Here is an 18,085-nt window from a genome sequence, read left to right as displayed (position 1 = left end):
ACTGTCGATTTCAAAGTGTGAATGTAACAGACATGCCTAACACTCAGACCAACACTGAATTTGGAAGGCCATAAATAGGAATACTTCAGGGTTTCTGTTGTTTTGATACAGGGTGTCACTATATAGTTTGCCTATATACCATCATGGCTGTCCTGGAACTCACTACATAAACCAGGCTGGCCTCAAACTCACAGAGATCCACCTGCCTCTGCCTCTCAAGTACTGAGATTAAAGGCATGAATCCTAACACTTGGCTGGAATACTTTAGGAAAAAAAAATGTTTAAACATATGTAGCTAGGAAAGTAATTATATGATATTTTTCAACAATCAAGGCTTTAATCCAAAGGTATTCTGGCAATTTCAGAATTAATGAACATTTCACATGAAGCTGGCAAGGGACACAATAGAAATAAAACGTACCTGAAGTACTGACAGGCTCCTGGCCTTCAGATGAGTTCTGGGCTGCTTTTTCTCTTATATAAAATGTAAGCTGAGTTGGTTTCAGAGACTTGAAGCCTGGTTTCTGGAGATTTTCTAAGTAGACACTTAATCTCTTAAGAGAATTTTCATTGATTTCCTAGGGGAAAAAAAATTAAGGGCATTTACATGTGAATAAAGAAAGAAGAAATTATTTGTGGTCTTCAAGTATATTGAAGATATTAAATAATCTACTGTTAAAAATGTTGGGGTAACCTGGCATAGTGGCACATGTCTTTAATTCCAGCACTTGGAGGCAGAAGCAGTCAGATTTTTGTGAGTTCAAGGCCAGCCTACAAAGTGATCTACATAATGAGTTCTAGGCCAGTCTCTACAGTGAGACCTTGTCAAAAACAAAAAAAAAAGGTTGAGAACTGGAAGGATGGCTGGCATAGTTCAGGGCACTGACTGCTCTTGCAGAGGACCTGGATTCAGTTCTTAGCACCCACAGGGAAGCTCACAACTTCCTGTAACTCCAGCTCCATGGGATCCAGTGCCCTTTTCTGGCCTCCATGGTCACCTGCACTCCTTCACTCCAACACAGAAACACACACACAGACACACACACAAAGAAATGTTGGGATTTCCTAGCTGTTTGGTAAAAAAGGTTAGCTTCACATCACACTGTGGAAGGTAAGACACAACATATTACCGTGTAAGCATCAGAATAAAAGGTGATTGGATTCCTTCATTACTTAGGAATAGAGCAACTTAGCTATGACTACTCTCCCAAATTAATAATTATATAATTGGATTTATTATTTCTAATAGTATCTCCATATGAGACCATTGAGGTATATTTTTATAAAAAAAATTAGAAAAAGAAAAACTTTATATATATGTAGTAAGCAAATTCATAAGACAAATAACCAAATAGGAGAAAAATTAGCTAATTTTATAGTAGAGGGATAATGTGCTCTTCGATGTATATGACAATGGCAACTTCTTGACTACTGAAGTACTACACAGTCCCCAGAAGAGAAGCGTGATAGGATATAGATGAGCAAACATGGAAGGATTTCAAGGACAATTGTTATGTAAGAAAGAAGAAATGCTGTTGGTAACAGAATGGCATGAACAATGACTGCTTCTTTTATTATATTTTAAAAAATTTTTTTGTTTGTGTATGTGCAAGTGTGCATGTGTAATACAGCAGCATATGTGTGGAGGTCAGAGAACAATTTCTGGGAATCCATTCTTTCTTTCCAATCATGTGGATTCTAGGGACTGAACTCAGGTTGACCACCTTGGGAGTAAACACCTTTCCTGGCAGAGCTATCTCACTGGCCTTATTATTATTGTTTTTAAGTCTATTAAGCCTAGGATGGCCTTGAAGTTGAATTTGAGGTCTATCTGTCTGAGTCTCCAGAGTACTGTAAAGATGCACATTTCTAAACCTGGATTAATAACAACTGATAATGTTTTGTTTGTTTTTTGGTGTTGTTTTTGAGACAGGTCTCACTATGAAACCCTGGGTGGCCTGGAAATCTCTTGTTGACTAGGCTGACCTCGTCTGCCTGGCCCTGCTGGGATTAAAGGTGTGCATACTTGGCAATAACAACTGCTTTTGATTATTTAAATCTCTCTTTCTGAACACAATGTCTTGAGAGAAGAAATCATTTTGCATATTTGTTTCTAGAGCTTATTATATGACATGCTTGGTCAGGAAAATCCCTAAGCAAGTTGGGTACATTCCTACCCGTGAGTTAACTGTGTGCAGGGGCGCACTCCTAAAATACCAGCAGTTGGACCATGAGAGCTTGTTTGGAGGTTCCGGTAGGGAACACAGCTACTGGGATACCCTTGACCATAGAAGAGTCCACCCAGATCAGAGAAAGTCATCCTTTTAAACCAAGCGCCAAGCTTTTGGAGGGAGGTATACAAAGTGGAGTGGAAGGAAAGAGGACCCCTGCCTAACCAGCCAGATCATCTATAGAGTGATAGATATCACATCTAAATTACCCTCATCTCTAATTCCAACTCTTGGGAGTCTGAGGCAAGGCAATTGTTGGTTTCAGTCCAGTCTTGGATTCAAGTCTGAGGTCAACTTGAGTTACACAGTGAGACACTTTCAAAAAACAAAAATAAAACAAAGCAAATGGACGAGATCTTGGTGGCACAAACCCAAAATCCCTTTATTTGGGAAGCTATGGCAGAAGGAAGTCTTGAGTTTGAGGGTAGCCTAAGCCACATAGTGATACCCTCAAAACCTTCAAAACCAAACTCTACGCAAAATAAAACCGAAATCTTCAAAGTTACTTTTGATGTTTTCATTTTTGTCAAAAGAAACAATGGAAGGGTAACGCAGAAGTCAATAAAAACAAAGATCTATAGGAAGTGAATAGGAATGGGGTAATGGAAATAGGGACCACAATGAGATTTTCAAGTGAACTTTGTATTTAGCTGTGAATTTTGTAATCTAAGTATTAAAAGGAAAAACCACACCAGTGGGTGCCAGTGTGAAATCTTGCATTTGGAGTACGATGCTACAAGCATTTGGAGTTTGAGTCTGTCCTCAGCAGAGGGGCAAGTTTTCTGTGAGCCAGGAAAGAGCCTAGGCTGAGTCGGTATGGTCGACTGAGTTAGAAGCCTTCATGGAGCCTGCATTTCACTGATGGCAGGAGACAAACAATAAACCTAATAAGTAAGATAGGGCACATGGGAAAGAAAACAGAAACAGAGAAAATACTGGTAGGTATGAAGAGGGAACAGTGGAAAGGAAGGTAGCCTGGGAGAGGCTCACTGGAAGGCAGAGGTAAGCCATCTCTGGGGTATCTACAAGGACAGTCCAAGCTGAGAGAGCGGTGAGCACAAAGCCTTAGTAAAGAGTACGTGCTCAGAGCACACCAGCTGAAAGAGTACGTGAAAACACAAATGGTCAGACTTGGAACACTGGGTGAGTACGAGTCCCCAAAACTACACAGGTTCAGTGGCCTGCTAGGATTCATAGAACTCAGAAAGGCTGTTATGCTCAGCAAGGTTTACTAAAGTAGAGGGGCTGCAGTGGACAGGTGCACAGAGCAGAGGGCATGCTCTTGGTTGCTCCACAGTGCAGATTCACAGCCAGATCTTCATCCCCAGTAGTGATGTGCAGCAATGTTCAAGGTGTGCTACCAAGCAGGGATGTTCACTTGAGCCTGGTGCCCAGGGTTTATTATTTCAGGTTAAATCAGGGACCAATGTTAATGAAAACAAAGGGACCAATGAGATAACTCTAATGCTCTTAGCTCTGTAATATTATCTAACGTTAAAAAATACTGATGATTCTGAGTTTGCCCCAGGACTTCTGTCAGTTTGTACTCCCTGAGCACAAAGCAGGCAGCACACAGCATGCAGGATGTCTCCAGGCACTGAACAACATCTGCCTAGGGCACCCTTAGAAGAAAGACTCCTTTTTCTTTCAAGCCTTCCATTTTACTCCAAAAACTGGTACAGAAAACATGATTAGGATACTCTTGAATTTATGTGGCAACTTTATTGTTTATATAATTACAGCTTTGAATAAACAATGGTTTCAATTTCTAACATTACAAATATTTACTAAATTTATTAATTTGAAACTTTATTATTTTTCAAGTTAGTATTGCTTCTATGTCAAGCATTACCATGATAGAAAAATCCAAACTTAGAGAACTTTCTGCATTATATTGGCTCAAAGGTAAATCAACTAGAAATATAGACATCAAGTTAAAAAATAAGTGTTTACCCTTTCCCTGGGGTGCTGTCCAAAGAAATCGGGATGAACTGCAAAGTAGAAAGGCCTCAAGGCATTGATGGCTTCTGCTCCTGATAGAGCTCGAGAGTACTGAAGCCAATGAGGGAGGATCTTCTTCAGGCAGAACCTGTCAGACACAGGGATTATTCTCTGGGACAAGCACGCATCTACCATGCAGTTGACAGCCAACCTAAAAGTACCAAGCAGAGAAAACCCAGAGCAACAATATAGAAACTGATTTGCTGCAGTTTGTCTGGTTTCTAAATAGTGGCTGTAAGTTCCTCTAATGCAGAATGAGCAGCAGTAAGTGATAATTTCCCCTTCATGGAGCTGGCTTCACTGCAGACGACATTTTTCTCCTTGAAATTCTGTTTTGTTTTCCTTAATTTTCACCAAAGTGTTTATTCCTGTGTAATGGAGAATATCCTGAGGATCTCAGTACAGAGAGGAAGATGTCCTTTAGTTTCGTTTCCTCATTACCAGAGTGGAAACACATTCTAGTCAGACAACTTGACATTCTCATTCTTAAATTGTGTCCCAAACTGTCTAGAATGTTCTTAAAGTACTTTTTATTTTACTCAATGAAAATAATACTACATTTTTGAGCACAAAGGAAATGATTTATAATTCTTGGGAAGCAATTCCACAGTACCTATTTTTGAATATTGCAATTTACATTTTCCATTCTAATTATTCTAAAATAATAATAATAACAATTGGGCACGCTTTGTAACCTACCAGGTATGCAGAGTCTTTGGAAATGTTTTGCACTGTTAAAATGATAGAGATCCCAGACTTCCTCTGCTACCAGTCAACTTTTCCCATACCATGCTGCATGTCACTGTACTCCTTACAACACTTTTGACAGCTTCCACATGATAGCTTTCTAAATGGTAAGATTAATTTCTGAGTCTTATATTTAAAAGCATCAGTAATTATTTCTTAATCAATCCTTACAACTCACTCTCAAATACTTGTTATAGAAACTAAGTTGAGTGTGGTAACAGAAGTCTGTAATTCCAGTGGGATGGAAGAGGGAGGATCAGGAAATCAAGAATTAGCTATGGCTACATAATGAATTTGAGGCCAGCCTGGGCTATGAGACTTTGTCTAAAGTCTTCCATAGAACCCTCAGCCAAGCCCCAATGATATTCCTTATTCTTCTCTTTTTACCTCATTTCCAAGCCCCCACACTTCCACTGTGCCACAAACTTCCACCTATCCAAGTTGTACTTATTTATATAATTGCTGCATATCTACTATGCACCAAGAGGAATCTGTATTCTTATTATAGTCATTCTCTTTTAAACTCTAAAACATCAAACTATGTGCTCTATAGTTAGGGAATATAATACTGTGCCGGGGGTGGTTTAATCTGCTTTTTCCTCTTAATCTTTCATATAGAACTATTCTGTTAGGATCTATTATCTCCTGCTTTGAATGGAGCCTTAGACAATTTGGCTGCTCATATGAATTTTCTCTTTTTCTTTTTTGTTGTTGTTGTTTCTGCCTAAAACCATAAAATGAAACAGTTTTGGGATCTAAAAACAAGTTGAAATTAGCTCAATACATAACAGATCTTCCCCTAAACAAACCAAGAGTGGGCCAGGGAGCTTACCTCTTCAAAGGCTTCAGGTGGCAAAACATTTCTGAATATGCACGCCAACTTCCAAGCATCCATTAATTGCCTAACAGATTAACAAGCAAACAGAAGAACTGAACAGGTGAAATTTAAGATTAAGTTTGAGGTATTACCATTATGTTACTATCCTCAAAGTGAAGTGCTTAAGTATTAACCTAATCAAATATGTATAAACTACATGTGTGAGGTGTCTTAGTTATTTTTCTGTTGCTGTGATGAAACTCTCTGACAAAAGCAGCATAAAGGAGAAAGTTTGTTTCGGCTTAGTTCCAGGAGGGGTCCAGTCCATCAGCTGGTTAGACACGGTACCAGGAGGAATCAGAAACCGGAAGTGGGGTGGACTATAACCTCATGGCTGCTGCTCGTGATGTACTTCTTCCAACAAGGCACCACCTCCTAAAGATCCTATAACCTTCTCAGATAGTGCCACCAGCTATTATGACTTTCTTTTGTTCTGTGACTAAAAGCTCATGTAACTGCTTCTACATTAGAATATATTGCTCAGGGAAAACACTGAATCCATCTACCCAGGCCATAGTTATTCATATTTGATATATAATATGAACTTCCTATTATTATTACCTTTGTGGGGAGAAATAAGTTTTCTGTTACACCTTTAAATCTATATGAAAACCTTTTCTTAATAAACTCTTAACCTGCGGGCGGTGGTGGTGCACGCCTTTAATCCCAGCACTCGGGAGGCAGAGGCAGGTGTATCTCTGTGAGTTCGAGGCCAGCCTGGTCTACAGAGCGAGATCCAGGAAAGGTGCAAAGCTATACAGAGAAACCCTGTCTTGAAAAACCAAAATAAATAAATAAATAAATAAACTCTAACATGTCTTCATACTGTCTTATCCTGAAATTCTTTTTCTGCAATGTAAATCAAGATCTCAGCTTCAACTAAGTAAAATCTCTTTAAGAACTCAGTCTGTACAGTCAGCAGCAAGGGACTGTCTCTTCCACGGCTGCAGACCGAGACACAGAGGATCAAAGGCATACCGTTCCAGAACATGGGATGGGCGCTGCGCTATGCTAGTGACACTAGCTCCAAAAGCTGAGCGTAGCTACATCAGCCAAAGAGTTCTGTCTTCAGACCAATTCTCAGGACTCCTGTCAATATCCCCCATCCATTCAGAGAAAACCTCAGGCATGCTACAGAGCGACTAAAGAAACTCACTCACTGTCTAATCAGCATTCTGATTCCTTTTTTTTTTTTTTCTTCGAGACAGGGTTTCTCTGTGTAGCTTTGGTGCCTGTCCTGGAAGTTGTCTGTAGACCAGGCTGGCCTTGAACTCACAGAGATCCCCCTGCCTCTGCCTCCCGGGTGCTGGGATTAAAGGCGTGTGCCACCACTGCCCAGCTGCATTCTGATTCCTTAATTCACCAGTTCACCAATAGATATTTACTCAATACTGTGTTAGGCCCAGGGTAAAGCACTGAAAAAAGCATTAAGACAATTACTTTCACTAAACTGACAGTGTAGGAAGAAGGGGCAGAGAAGTGGGGCACACACAAGCAAACAACCATAAAACAAAACAGCAAATACAATGACTCAGATTTGCAGAGTAATGGAGACTTCCTGGGGCTGCACCTGCAGCAGCAGGACACCTGGAAAGGCCTGTCCCAAGGAAGTGGTCTACTATGTGGACAGAAGGCAGATGTAGAAGGATAAAATTCATTTACAAACTAGTATCAATGAGTATTTGAATTTACTTAATGCCGATATTACCTTCTGTTCCATTCCTTCCCCTTCCTCCCTCAAGGTCTGCAACTCTCTATGTAGCTCTGTGGAACTTGCTATGCAGATCCAACTGCCTCTGGCCATTATTTTTGACAAGTACAGAAATTATCAAATAAAGGCCTCCCAAGATTGAGCTTTGGCTTCTTGGCACAATTTGTATTTGAAAGTAATTTAAACTAAGTTAACTTCACACTACTCTCACTTTAGTAGAGTGCAACTATCTTGTGAGGTTTTAGAAGAAATTTGTTGTCTCAAGTAGTGATAAAACCATGCATTTCTTTCTTATCTTTTTGTTTTTGGAAACAGGATCTCACTATGTAGACTTGGCTGGCCTGGAGCTCACTATGTAGACCAGGCTAGCATCCAACTCACAGAGATCCTACTACTTTTGCCTCTGGAGCACTGGAATTAAAAGTATGCACCCTCTCACCCACAGACCACACATTTTTTTCCCATTGCTTTTAGGTTTCCCACTTAAGAGTAAGGTAAAAAGTAAACAAGAAGAGCAAAATGAGGAAACAGTATTAGATAAATTGATAGATGACAAGTTTTTTAGCTTCCTTTTTTTTTTTTTTTTTTTTTTTTTTTTTTTTTTTTTGGTTTTTCGAGACAGGGTTTCTCTGTGTAGCTTTGCGCCTTTCCTGGGACTCACTTGGTAGCCCGGGCTGGCCTCGAACTCACAGAGATCTGCCTGCCTCTGCCTCCCGAGTGCTGGGATTAAAGGCGTGCGCCACCACCGCCCGGCTTAGCTTCCTTTTTTATATCTCTTGCTGGAGATTTAAATCATAATTGGTTCTTGACGGTTAAAGGCACAGGAAAAAATACTACAGTTGGAAACACTTCATTTCAAGAAGGATACAGGCACTTCTGGCCCAGTCTCACCTATATACAGGCCTTGGTGCTACTCCAGGGTCCAATTAAACCCACTGAATTTAATTCATCCAGTTGAGTGTCAGTCTCCAACCCTAAGATTTGGCACAAGAAAAAGTGTTACGACAAAGCTCTTCAAATCTGCGGTTGCCTCTCAAAACATTTGCATCCTATAGGATTGGGAATAGGGCATGTCTTTTGGGCCTTCCCATTATGGAGGTGTAGGTTTTTCACAGTGCACCCACTCTAGCATTCCAGTTTCCCTGAGCTTAAAATCCCTTCATCAACACTAAGCAAAAAGGGCTCAGGCATCTCCAGTTCCTTTTCAGTAGGCCATCATTAGATAAATGCTTCAGCCACCCAGCCAGCCAGCCAACCAAACTTCAGACACTTTTTAAAAAAACTCTATGAGCTCCATATTAAACCTGGAATCTCCAGTAGTCGTATACTGATAGACTCCTGCGTGACCCAGTTTCTTTTCACCATTATCCTATACTCTCAAAGTCCATTCCCACACACATTCCGTAGACTTCTTGAATGAATTAGCAAAGTCACTACGCTCTTCAGTGGTGTCGTGCACCTCCTCAAGGACACACTTTCTACCTTCCCTCGGGGAGTCTACTTAGCCAAAATTCTGATTACAGGTCTAGGGGTGAACTGGTGGGCCTGCAAGTTGGCCCAAAACTTGGGGTGTAGCTCCTCCCTGGGCCCCACCAACCCCAAGGCTCTCTCAGTAGCCTGAACCCAGCTCGCACCTGGAGGCCTCGCCTACGCCTCAGACGGGCACAGGCCTGGGTCCCCGGCTGGAGCCCGGGTCACCCTGAGCCCGCAGAACCCACGCTCATTGGCTACGACGGACCGGCCTTCCTCCTTGCACGCCTGTGCACGGCTGGCCGGCCAGCGGCTCTCAGCCAGGAGTTCGGCTGTCGCTGGCCTCCCTCCCTCCCCGCTTCAAAGCAGCATTAGTCCGTGTCCTTACCCCGCTACGTGCGGGGTTCCGAAGGGAGCTTCGGGAGGCACAGCCTGCGATCCTGCGCCAACTATGTCTGAGGGCGAAAGATGATTGGCGGGTAGGTGGGGATGAAAGAGCAAAGGTAGAGGAGGAGCCGGGGGCAGGGGGCGGGGCGAATGCGCGCATGCGCAGCGCCCTGGTTGGGGGGAGGGAGGGGTTGCGCAGAGCGCTCTGCTGACGCACGTCCTGGCTGAGCAGCCGTTGGCAGTACTGGTCTGAGCCTCAGATGCAGCTGAGTTTGAAGCATCCTGTTCCTGTCTGGCTTACATTTCCTACTTGACTTTGCCTCAAGCATTTATCTGGATTTACTCATTATCATTTGAGACAGTGTCTCCCACTCTATCCCACGCTGGCCTTGAACTTGCAGCGATTCTCCTGCCTCAGCCACCACACCTCGCTACTAGGCTATTTTTAAATGTAAATAGTTCTCAGTCAGCATGGACTTTCTTTTTTATGTCACACTTGTAACTTTGATCTCCAGAACTGCAAGATAGAACAGTAACTGCTCTTTTCGCAAATGCTACCTCTTAGCTCCGTTGACAGGCAAAAAGCCTGCGTTTTTCCAGCAAGCCCAGTCCTGTCTCTTCTCTTGGGTGAATCTTTGCTCTCCCGCATTGCTGCAGCCCCAGTCTCTAGGTTGTCCATAGGAGCGTGGTTTGTAATTGCCCACGCGAATTCCCTCGTTGCACTCACCTCGTGACTGCGGCAGTGTGCCAGACACTTCACTCAAGCTTGAGAGTGCTAGGACTTAATTTTCCTACTCTTAAGGGTGCTGACTTTACCTATTTTGAGAACTCCTTTAAATACTTTGTCCCCCCAGCTCACCACTTGTCCTTTTATTACCCTATTCAGGTTTTTTTTTTTCTTAAAGACTTGAATTTGTGGCTTACAGTATTAAGAATGAGGATTTCACCAAAGAGAATAGGCTACAGATACTGAAGATGACTTCCTAGTGCTTTGGGAAAATGCTTGTTAGATATTTAACTTTTGGCGTATTAATATTTTCTTTAGCAAAACTAACTTAACACACATCAGTTACACATTGTCAAAAATCCTACAATGCTGTGCAGGTTAGGTCACTCAGCAGATAAAGGTGTCTGCTGTCAGATCCACAAGCTTGACTACCTCGGTTTGATCACCAGATAAAGGTGGAAGGAAAGAACAGATTCCAAAAAGCTGTCTTGCAACTTCCACATGGATGTGGCAGGTGTGCACCCTCCCCTATCATACACACAATAATAATCAGAGACACTAGAAGGAAATTGTTGAGGGTAATTTTAACCGTTGGTATAATGCTCTGAATTTTAGTGTTTTAAATTTGTGTTGGTTAGTTTTATGTCAACTTGACACATACTAGAATCATAAGAGAGAAGAGAACCTCAATTGAGAAAATGCCTCCATAAGAGCTAGCTTTAAGGCATTTTTTTAATTAGTGATTGATGGGGGAAGGCCCAGTCCATTGTGGGTGTGGCCAACCCTGGGCAGGTGGTCCTGGGTTCTGCAAGAAAGGCTGAGCAAGCCGTGGGGAGCAAGCCAGTAAGCAGCACCCCTCCATGGCCTCTGTATCAGCTGCTGCCTCCAGGTTCCTGCCCTGTTTGAGTTCCTACCTTGACACTTCCGTCAATGACGGACTATGATCTGGAAGTGTAAGCCAAATAAACCTTTTATCCCCAAGTTGCCTTTGGTCATGGCGTTTCATTCCAGCAGTAGTAACCCTGACTATGGCAAAGTCATTTATAGTGTTTGATGATTCTTTTTTTTTTTTTTTTTTTTTTGGTTTTTCGAGACAGGGTTTCTCTGTGTAGCTTTGCGCCTTTCCTGGAACTCACTTGGTAGTCCAGGCTGGCCTCGAACTCACAGAGATCCACCTGGCTCTGCCTCCCGAGTGCTGAGATTAAAGGCGTGCGCCACCACCGCCCGGCTTGTGTTTGATGATTCTTAATCACCACACTGAGTACCCTGTGGGTACATACACAGCATGCAGTGTATGGGCTTTTCACTCTTTGAATTACATTATTAAAAAGAATTACCATACTTAGGTCCTTCTAAATTTAAGTAAAAAAAATTTTTAAAAATCACTTTTTATTGTTAATAAAACCATTGCAAGCAAATGAAACTTTTTTATTGCTTGAAAGCTATTTGATAACTTCTAGAGTCAATAAGATACAAATGCTGAATACAATGAGAGCTATTTTTATTGTCTTTTATTTTCAACAATGATTACTTAAACTTAAAAAAAAAACCCAACAACAACACGTTTATTAACTAATGGTTAGTGAAAAGCCAGACCTTTCCAGCCCACTTCATATTCTCTTTCAGCCATTTCAGGGCAGAACAGTGCTCCAAACTGTACACCTGCTCCTTGTTAATGTTGACAGTCATGTGCTTAATGAAAAGCTTGGGGTCTGATATACGAGCAGCCATGATCAATCTTTCTACTGCAGCCTGATAGTCATCCTTGCTTCGAGATCTGTTTTCTTCACATCTGGGTAAAATGAACACAAAAGCAGAAATTCTCAAAAGAAACGGTGTGGTTTCTGTAGGCAAGTCATTTGTGTTTATTGGCTCCAAACTACCATTGCATCTTTTAGTAGTGACTCTTAAGCTTTTTGGACCATGACTTGCAGTATAAGAGGCATTTTATATTAGGACCCAGTAGCAATGGGTGTTTGAGAAACACTGATCTACAGCACAGCTAGTTACCTATATATTTGCATTTACAAAGTTAATAACTATAAATAATAAGCTGTATAAGTTAGTATTAAGTGCAATACATCTTAAATAATTAATAACCACATTAGTTTTCACTTGGTGCTAGTTATTTCTAGCTTCAAGCAAGTACTTAATGTGCAGCTAACATTTAGTAACAAACTGAAGAGCTGTTTGGTTTTCTTTGGTCCTGACTTGGGTACTTCATTAAGTATTATAATTTTTTTCAAGCTCTATCTTCCATCAACTGTGATTATGTTTACTGACATAAAATTCTTTATGGTAGCTTTTCTTCTGGAGAAAGGAAATCATTAAAAGTATTTAAAATATGAGACATCATGTTTTTCTTGCTTCTTGTTTCTTGCTCTTGGAACCTTGGAAGTCAGTGAGCATTGAGTTCTGAGAACGGTTCTACCTAAATTAACACCAGTGTGGGCCACTGGATGACCTAAATAAGGCTTGCACTTCAAAAGAGGAAGGGGTATCCAAGTGCCTTCTGGGACCTCCTAAATTAAATGAGGCACTTTAAAGTCTGATAGAATGAAAAACTGAATAGGTGGCATATTCTCAATGTTTAAAAATGAACAAAATTTCATACAGGTTAGCACCCTAAGGCAGGGCTCAGGACACCAGCAAGAAAAAAACATATTGATCTTCATAAGACCAAAGACCTAGGTATGTCACTGGTCATGGACTAGGACAACAACTACCCTCACATTCGACAATGAATACAGAGGCTGTATGTGTGGGAAATGGGATTCAAGAAGAAAATCAAATTCTTTTAAGATAAAACCTAGACACCTCATGCTACACAGTGTACAGTGTCAAATGAAGGAAACCCAACCCCTACTAAAAACAGAGCTGTAAGAACAAAGGCTAGTTTCAATGGGTTTTTTAGAAAGTGCAAGTAAAATGATTTCCTCTTGTTAAACAAGGGCTGTACAGCCGGGCGGTGGTGGCGCACGCCTTTGATCCCAACACTTGGGAGGCAGAGGCAGGCAGATCTCTGTGAGTTCAAGGCCAGCCTGGTCTACATTGAAACCGTGTCTCAAAGAAACAAACAAATAAAATGGAGGCTATACCAAATGACTCCTGTAACAAACTGAGAAAGCAGATTCAGCAGTTCTGAGTATGAGATGTTAGGGAACAACTGAACATGAGTCAACTGGATTTAGGGAAGTTTTGTTAGAGATGCTGACTATTTCTTGTTCTGAATTTCAAGCATCTTTAAATAGTGAAGAACCTTGAAAGACAAAGACAGTTTCTCCTTCTGGAGCAAAAGACAGCTTGCTGACAGCTTTAGGCAGTGTCTTCCTAGAGAGAAAATGGAAAGCAGGCTTTGCATTTCCCTGCAGGAAAGCAGGGTTCTTTAGGCTTGGGCTTGCCTTCCTGTCAGGGAACCTGGCACATGTTCAGGAGTCCATGTGGGCTATCAGTAGGACTTTAGGGTGAGAGTGAATCATGCTGATAAGCAGACCATCTGTCTGTTTGCTGTACTACAGCAAGAAAACATCATTTTAACACAGGAGTCTTGTGTCCTATGCTAGCACGCATGGACCTGTGGCAGGCCAACTTGTAAATGGGTAAAATCTCAGACCTTCATAATCCTTGCCTGATAGTCACAAAAGGTACTTGGCTTTCTCCTAGCCTTCTCTCTCTTGTATCACTCACTCTAGGGGAAGCTGGCTCTCAAAAAGTCTTTTTATTTTTAAAATATGTGGGGTTTTTTGGTTTTACGAGACAGGGTTTCTCTGTGTAGCTTTTTTGCGCTTTTCCTGGATCTCGCTCTGTAGACCTGGCTGGCCTTGAACTCACAGAGATCCACCTGCCTCTGCCTCCCGAGTGCTGGGATTAAAGGCGTGTGCCACCACCGCCCGGCTAAAATATGTGTTTTATATTAAACTTTACATTTAAAAATTATTGAGATTCTACAGCTGAAAAACTGAAGAATTTCTCAGAGATAAGGTGTATAAGTGTCCACACTGACATGGTATTTATGTCAGATTGTGTCATTCTGGATCTGTAAGGGATAAAGAAAAGATTCATAGCTAAAATTTTTAGATAAAGACTTTTTAACACAAGAAAGGTTGGTACTTAAAGAAGATCTATATCATATGGCATGTATTAACATCTGCTTACTGAGTGTTAACTTCTTTGGCCTTTATTTTGGTCAAGAATCAAACTCAAGGTTCTCATGCATCTATACACTTTACCATTGAAGTTCATCTCTAGCCCCTTAACTTGTTTGGTTTTAAGCTTCAAGTAGGTCTTGTTCTTTCTTAGTCTAAATGTTAGCCAAATTTATTTTATATATATATATATATATATATATATATATATATATATATATATATATATATATATATATATGAGAGAGAGAGTATAAACATAACATGCACGTACTGAATTAAAGAGTAGGTTTGGGGCCACATCTATGTTCAGAATGCAGCTGGAGTTCTATTAACTCACCTTTTCAAAACGATCAGAGAGAGAGAGTATAAATAAACATAACATGCATGTACTGAATTAAAGAGTAGGTGTGGGGGCCACATCTATGTTCAGAATGCAGCTGGAGTTCTATTAACTCACCTTTTCAAAACGATCTGTAGCACTTGTGTGGAAGTTCCCGGGCTCTGAATACTACCAGCATTAGACACCAGAAATATTTCGATAGCTAAAAGCATTTCAATCTCGGATAAGTAGGAGGGAACCAGTAGAAGTTTCTGGTATAAGTTTTCCTCTAATGGTGGGTAGCAACCCAGGGAAAGAGCACCTGAAAATTAAACAACAGGTCACACGTCCCCAAACCTCAATAGGTAAGACATAAGACTTCTAAGTATCCACAGCTTGGCAGCTACTTACAGGTCAGGGTAACTTTTTACATTTGCAGATTTATTACACCTTTTATGATAGCAAACATATTGGTACATTAGATACTACTCTTTATGAGAACTCTGAAAAATAACCTTTGAGTTTTACTGTGACAAATACCCATTTTTTTCAAGTCATAGTAATATATATGACATAATTTCAAAATAATTAATAAGTAGCCAGGTGTGGCGGTACACCTGTAATCTCAGCACTTCGGAGGCTGAAGCGGAAGGACTGTGAGTTGGAGGCAATGCTATATATAGTGAGATTCTCTCAAACAAAAGAAAAACAAGAAAAAATTCCTAACCAAACAGCTACTTAGGTTTTAATGGGATTTGGTCTACAAACAACTTTATACTTTTATGGTCACTGTCTACCTTGAATACAAAACACAGCCTATAATGTGGGAGTGCCACTTGCTGTTAATACTTATGGTGGCAGTCTGAGTTTACTTCAAGGTGCCATCACACCATGTAGCTATTACTGTTCCTACTCTGCCTGGCAAGCGCAGAGCACAAGATACGAAGTGCAGCTCCATCCTGTATATGGCCGCCACATTCCCAACTCCACATTTCAAGAGAACAGATTTGACTTAACTTTAAACTGCTTGGCTGCTTATTAGAAATGATAGTTAACACTCTGAGGATACCCAATTGGACATGGACAATATTATATACTGTGGTGATATTTTATTTGTGCTGAAATTTATTTGTATGTTAATAAATAAAGTTTGCCTGGAGATCAGAGGTCATCGCCAGCCATAAGCAGAAGTCAGGTGGTGGTAGCATGTGCCCTTAATCTGATCACATGGCAGACAGAATCTCTGTGTGGTCAAAAACACAGCCAAGCGTGGTGACACACACCTTTAATTCAAGTACCAACCATAGAGACCTGGAGGTCTGTATAGACAGGCAGTGATGAGGAAGTCATGTGGCTGGGCTTAGAGCCAGTGAGAAGGCAGAACAGGAAGGCAATAAAAGCACAGGTTAGACAGGAAGAAGCTCTCTCTGGGGAAGCGACAGACAGCGAGGTGGTAAGCTAAGGCTAGTCGCTATTTCTCTGATCTCTTCGGCTATTACCCCTGTATTTGGCTCTGTGTTTCTTATTTAATAAGACTGTTTAGAAATTCGTCTACAATATACAGTTTATCAAAATCAAATTAAATCTGTACGTTGATTTTGTTTAAAATATTTTTTCCTTCAAGAAAGTAATTCAGTGTAAGTAGGTGATAATGCTAATCTCTGAGAACTATATCTAAACATAATCCAAAGATGTTCTAGTAATATTTAAATATTTAAATTTTATTTAATTATCGTTATGTTTATGTATTTATGCACATGCATAAAACATGAGACACCGTTTAAAAAAATCAAAACCTAAACCCCCCAAAACAAAACACTTATGCTTATTACCTATAATGCAACCTAATTATTTTCCCATTTCACTGGGAAAAGAAGTTACCACTTGCTAAGGTGATCATAGCTGGGAGTTTGAAAACATGTCTCGCTCAGGTAGAGCAGTAAGGATATCTGACACTCAAATATTTAAATTTCAATCTACTCAATGTATTTATTCCTGTGTTGTAAGATATGTCAAACTGTTTCCAATTTTCTTTGCTTGCCCTCTATTGGAATTGGTAACGTGCTAAGAGAAAAATATGGTACTTGTAAACAAAGGACAAAAAAACAGATTTTAAAAGTCAGCATAGATCAGACCACTGCCTCTGAATATGTACTATTATTTTTACATATTTAAAAATCTAGTTTTAAATATTACAGATGGATCCTGGATTAGAAGATAATCAAAACCAACATATTAATTGAAACATTACAATGGAACTTACTTTTGTAGTGGGCCCTGGCTTTGAGCCACAAACAACTCCTTCCTAAGGAAGTGATTAGTCTCCTGAGAAAGGAAAAGTCAATAGGGATGCTTTTCGAAATCATGAACTCCGCTACAGAAGATGATATGACAAGACTGTTACTTTCTATACAGGCATCTAGAAGTTTATTAAAAAGAAGGCTATACTGGGAAACCTCCACAGTTTCTGAAATGAAGAAAAAACAAAACAAAGCAATGATTCAATAAAATGAAAAATAATCAATGACATAAAGACCGATATTAATCTTCAGCTTTCTTCCCCCACAACTCCAGCCTTGCTTCCCATTACAGAAATCAGACCCACTGAAGTACAATCATCTTTCATACTCTCCAAGTTAGAAACAGAAAACCCTTTGGCACAAGCAAAACTGTTACTTCCTTTGTAATGGAGAATGTAAAAATAAGCTTGACAAAGACTTTAGAAGTTGCAGTAGCTTCTCCACATTTGTTCCCCATATGAGGTTGAATCTGCAGTCTTGAATAATTTCATGGCTCTTTTTGCACAGTTCAGACCTCGGCCTTTCATGACTCAAATATATTTGCTTCTAATGTTCACTCCAAAAAAAAATGTTTTAATGGGTATCCCATTAATAACTTCTAGGGGAAAGAAGTCACCTTGGAGATTTCCAACTCTGTTATTCTTTTTACTCAACTGGGTCGATGACCTACACTCTAGGTCCACGTCATTGTAGGATCTTTATGTGGTCCAGGCCTTATCAGGAAATGAATCCTTTTCCTTTTAGTATCATTCTGAACACCAAACTTATTATGTCACCCCCTTACTCTGTTCTACACATAAAGAAGGAAACTCCTTTAGTTTGTCATTTATGGATTTCCAGAATCTGGCAGACACTGTCCACCTCTAATGTTGTTTCATCATCAACACAACTGTACATTAAAGGCATACTGCGTGGCAAAGAAAGTATCACTATGAGGAAGGCACTTCCTACCAATGCTAGCTACAAACAGCATTTCTGAATCAATGGAAAATAAGGTTGAGAAGAGACAGTGAGACCTGGGGAAGGTCCTAAATCATCCTCTGCATCCTTTGTATCATCCTCTGAATTCTGCTCATAGACTCCCTCCTCTTATCTTAAAGCTTGAATTTTAACCTTTAAGAGAACACATTTATTCCAAGATTACTAAGATGTATACTTAACAAGTAC

General features: G+C 40.4%; 2 protein-coding genes across 2 annotated transcripts in view; both read right to left on the bottom strand.

The window, feature by feature from the left end:
* The window catches only part of Tcaim (T cell activation inhibitor, mitochondrial), a 34,203-nt gene extending 24,644 nt beyond the window's left edge, over window positions 1-9,559 (bottom strand). Inside the window, 5 exon segments of the mRNA XM_052725323.1 lie at window positions 422-578; window positions 4,185-4,329; window positions 4,331-4,383; window positions 5,812-5,881; window positions 9,426-9,559. Of these exon segments, the coding sequence (XP_052581283.1) occupies window positions 422-578; window positions 4,185-4,329; window positions 4,331-4,383; window positions 5,812-5,874 (418 nt within the window). The 5' untranslated portion in view covers window positions 5,875-5,881; window positions 9,426-9,559.
* Window positions 9,560-11,647: 2,088 nt separating this feature from the next.
* The window catches only part of Topaz1 (testis and ovary specific TOPAZ 1), a 63,209-nt gene continuing 56,771 nt past the window's right edge, over window positions 11,648-18,085 (bottom strand). The window contains exons 18-20 of the mRNA XM_052725348.1: window positions 16,882-17,085; window positions 14,757-14,940; window positions 11,648-11,943 (exon numbers count right to left, since the gene is read on the bottom strand). Coding sequence (XP_052581308.1) covers window positions 11,724-11,943; window positions 14,757-14,940; window positions 16,882-17,085 — 608 coding nt within the window. The 3' untranslated portion in view covers window positions 11,648-11,723. The remainder of the gene's footprint in view (window positions 11,944-14,756; window positions 14,941-16,881; window positions 17,086-18,085) is intronic.

This window comes from Peromyscus californicus, unplaced genomic scaffold (assembly GCF_007827085.1).
Source record: "Peromyscus californicus insignis strain IS unplaced genomic scaffold, ASM782708v3 Scaffold_11__1_contigs__length_118956290, whole genome shotgun sequence".
Classification (NCBI taxonomy): Eukaryota; Metazoa; Chordata; class Mammalia; order Rodentia; family Cricetidae; genus Peromyscus; species Peromyscus californicus.
The sequence above is the reverse complement of the archived record's forward strand: the minus strand, read 5'-3'. Positions and strand labels throughout refer to the sequence as shown.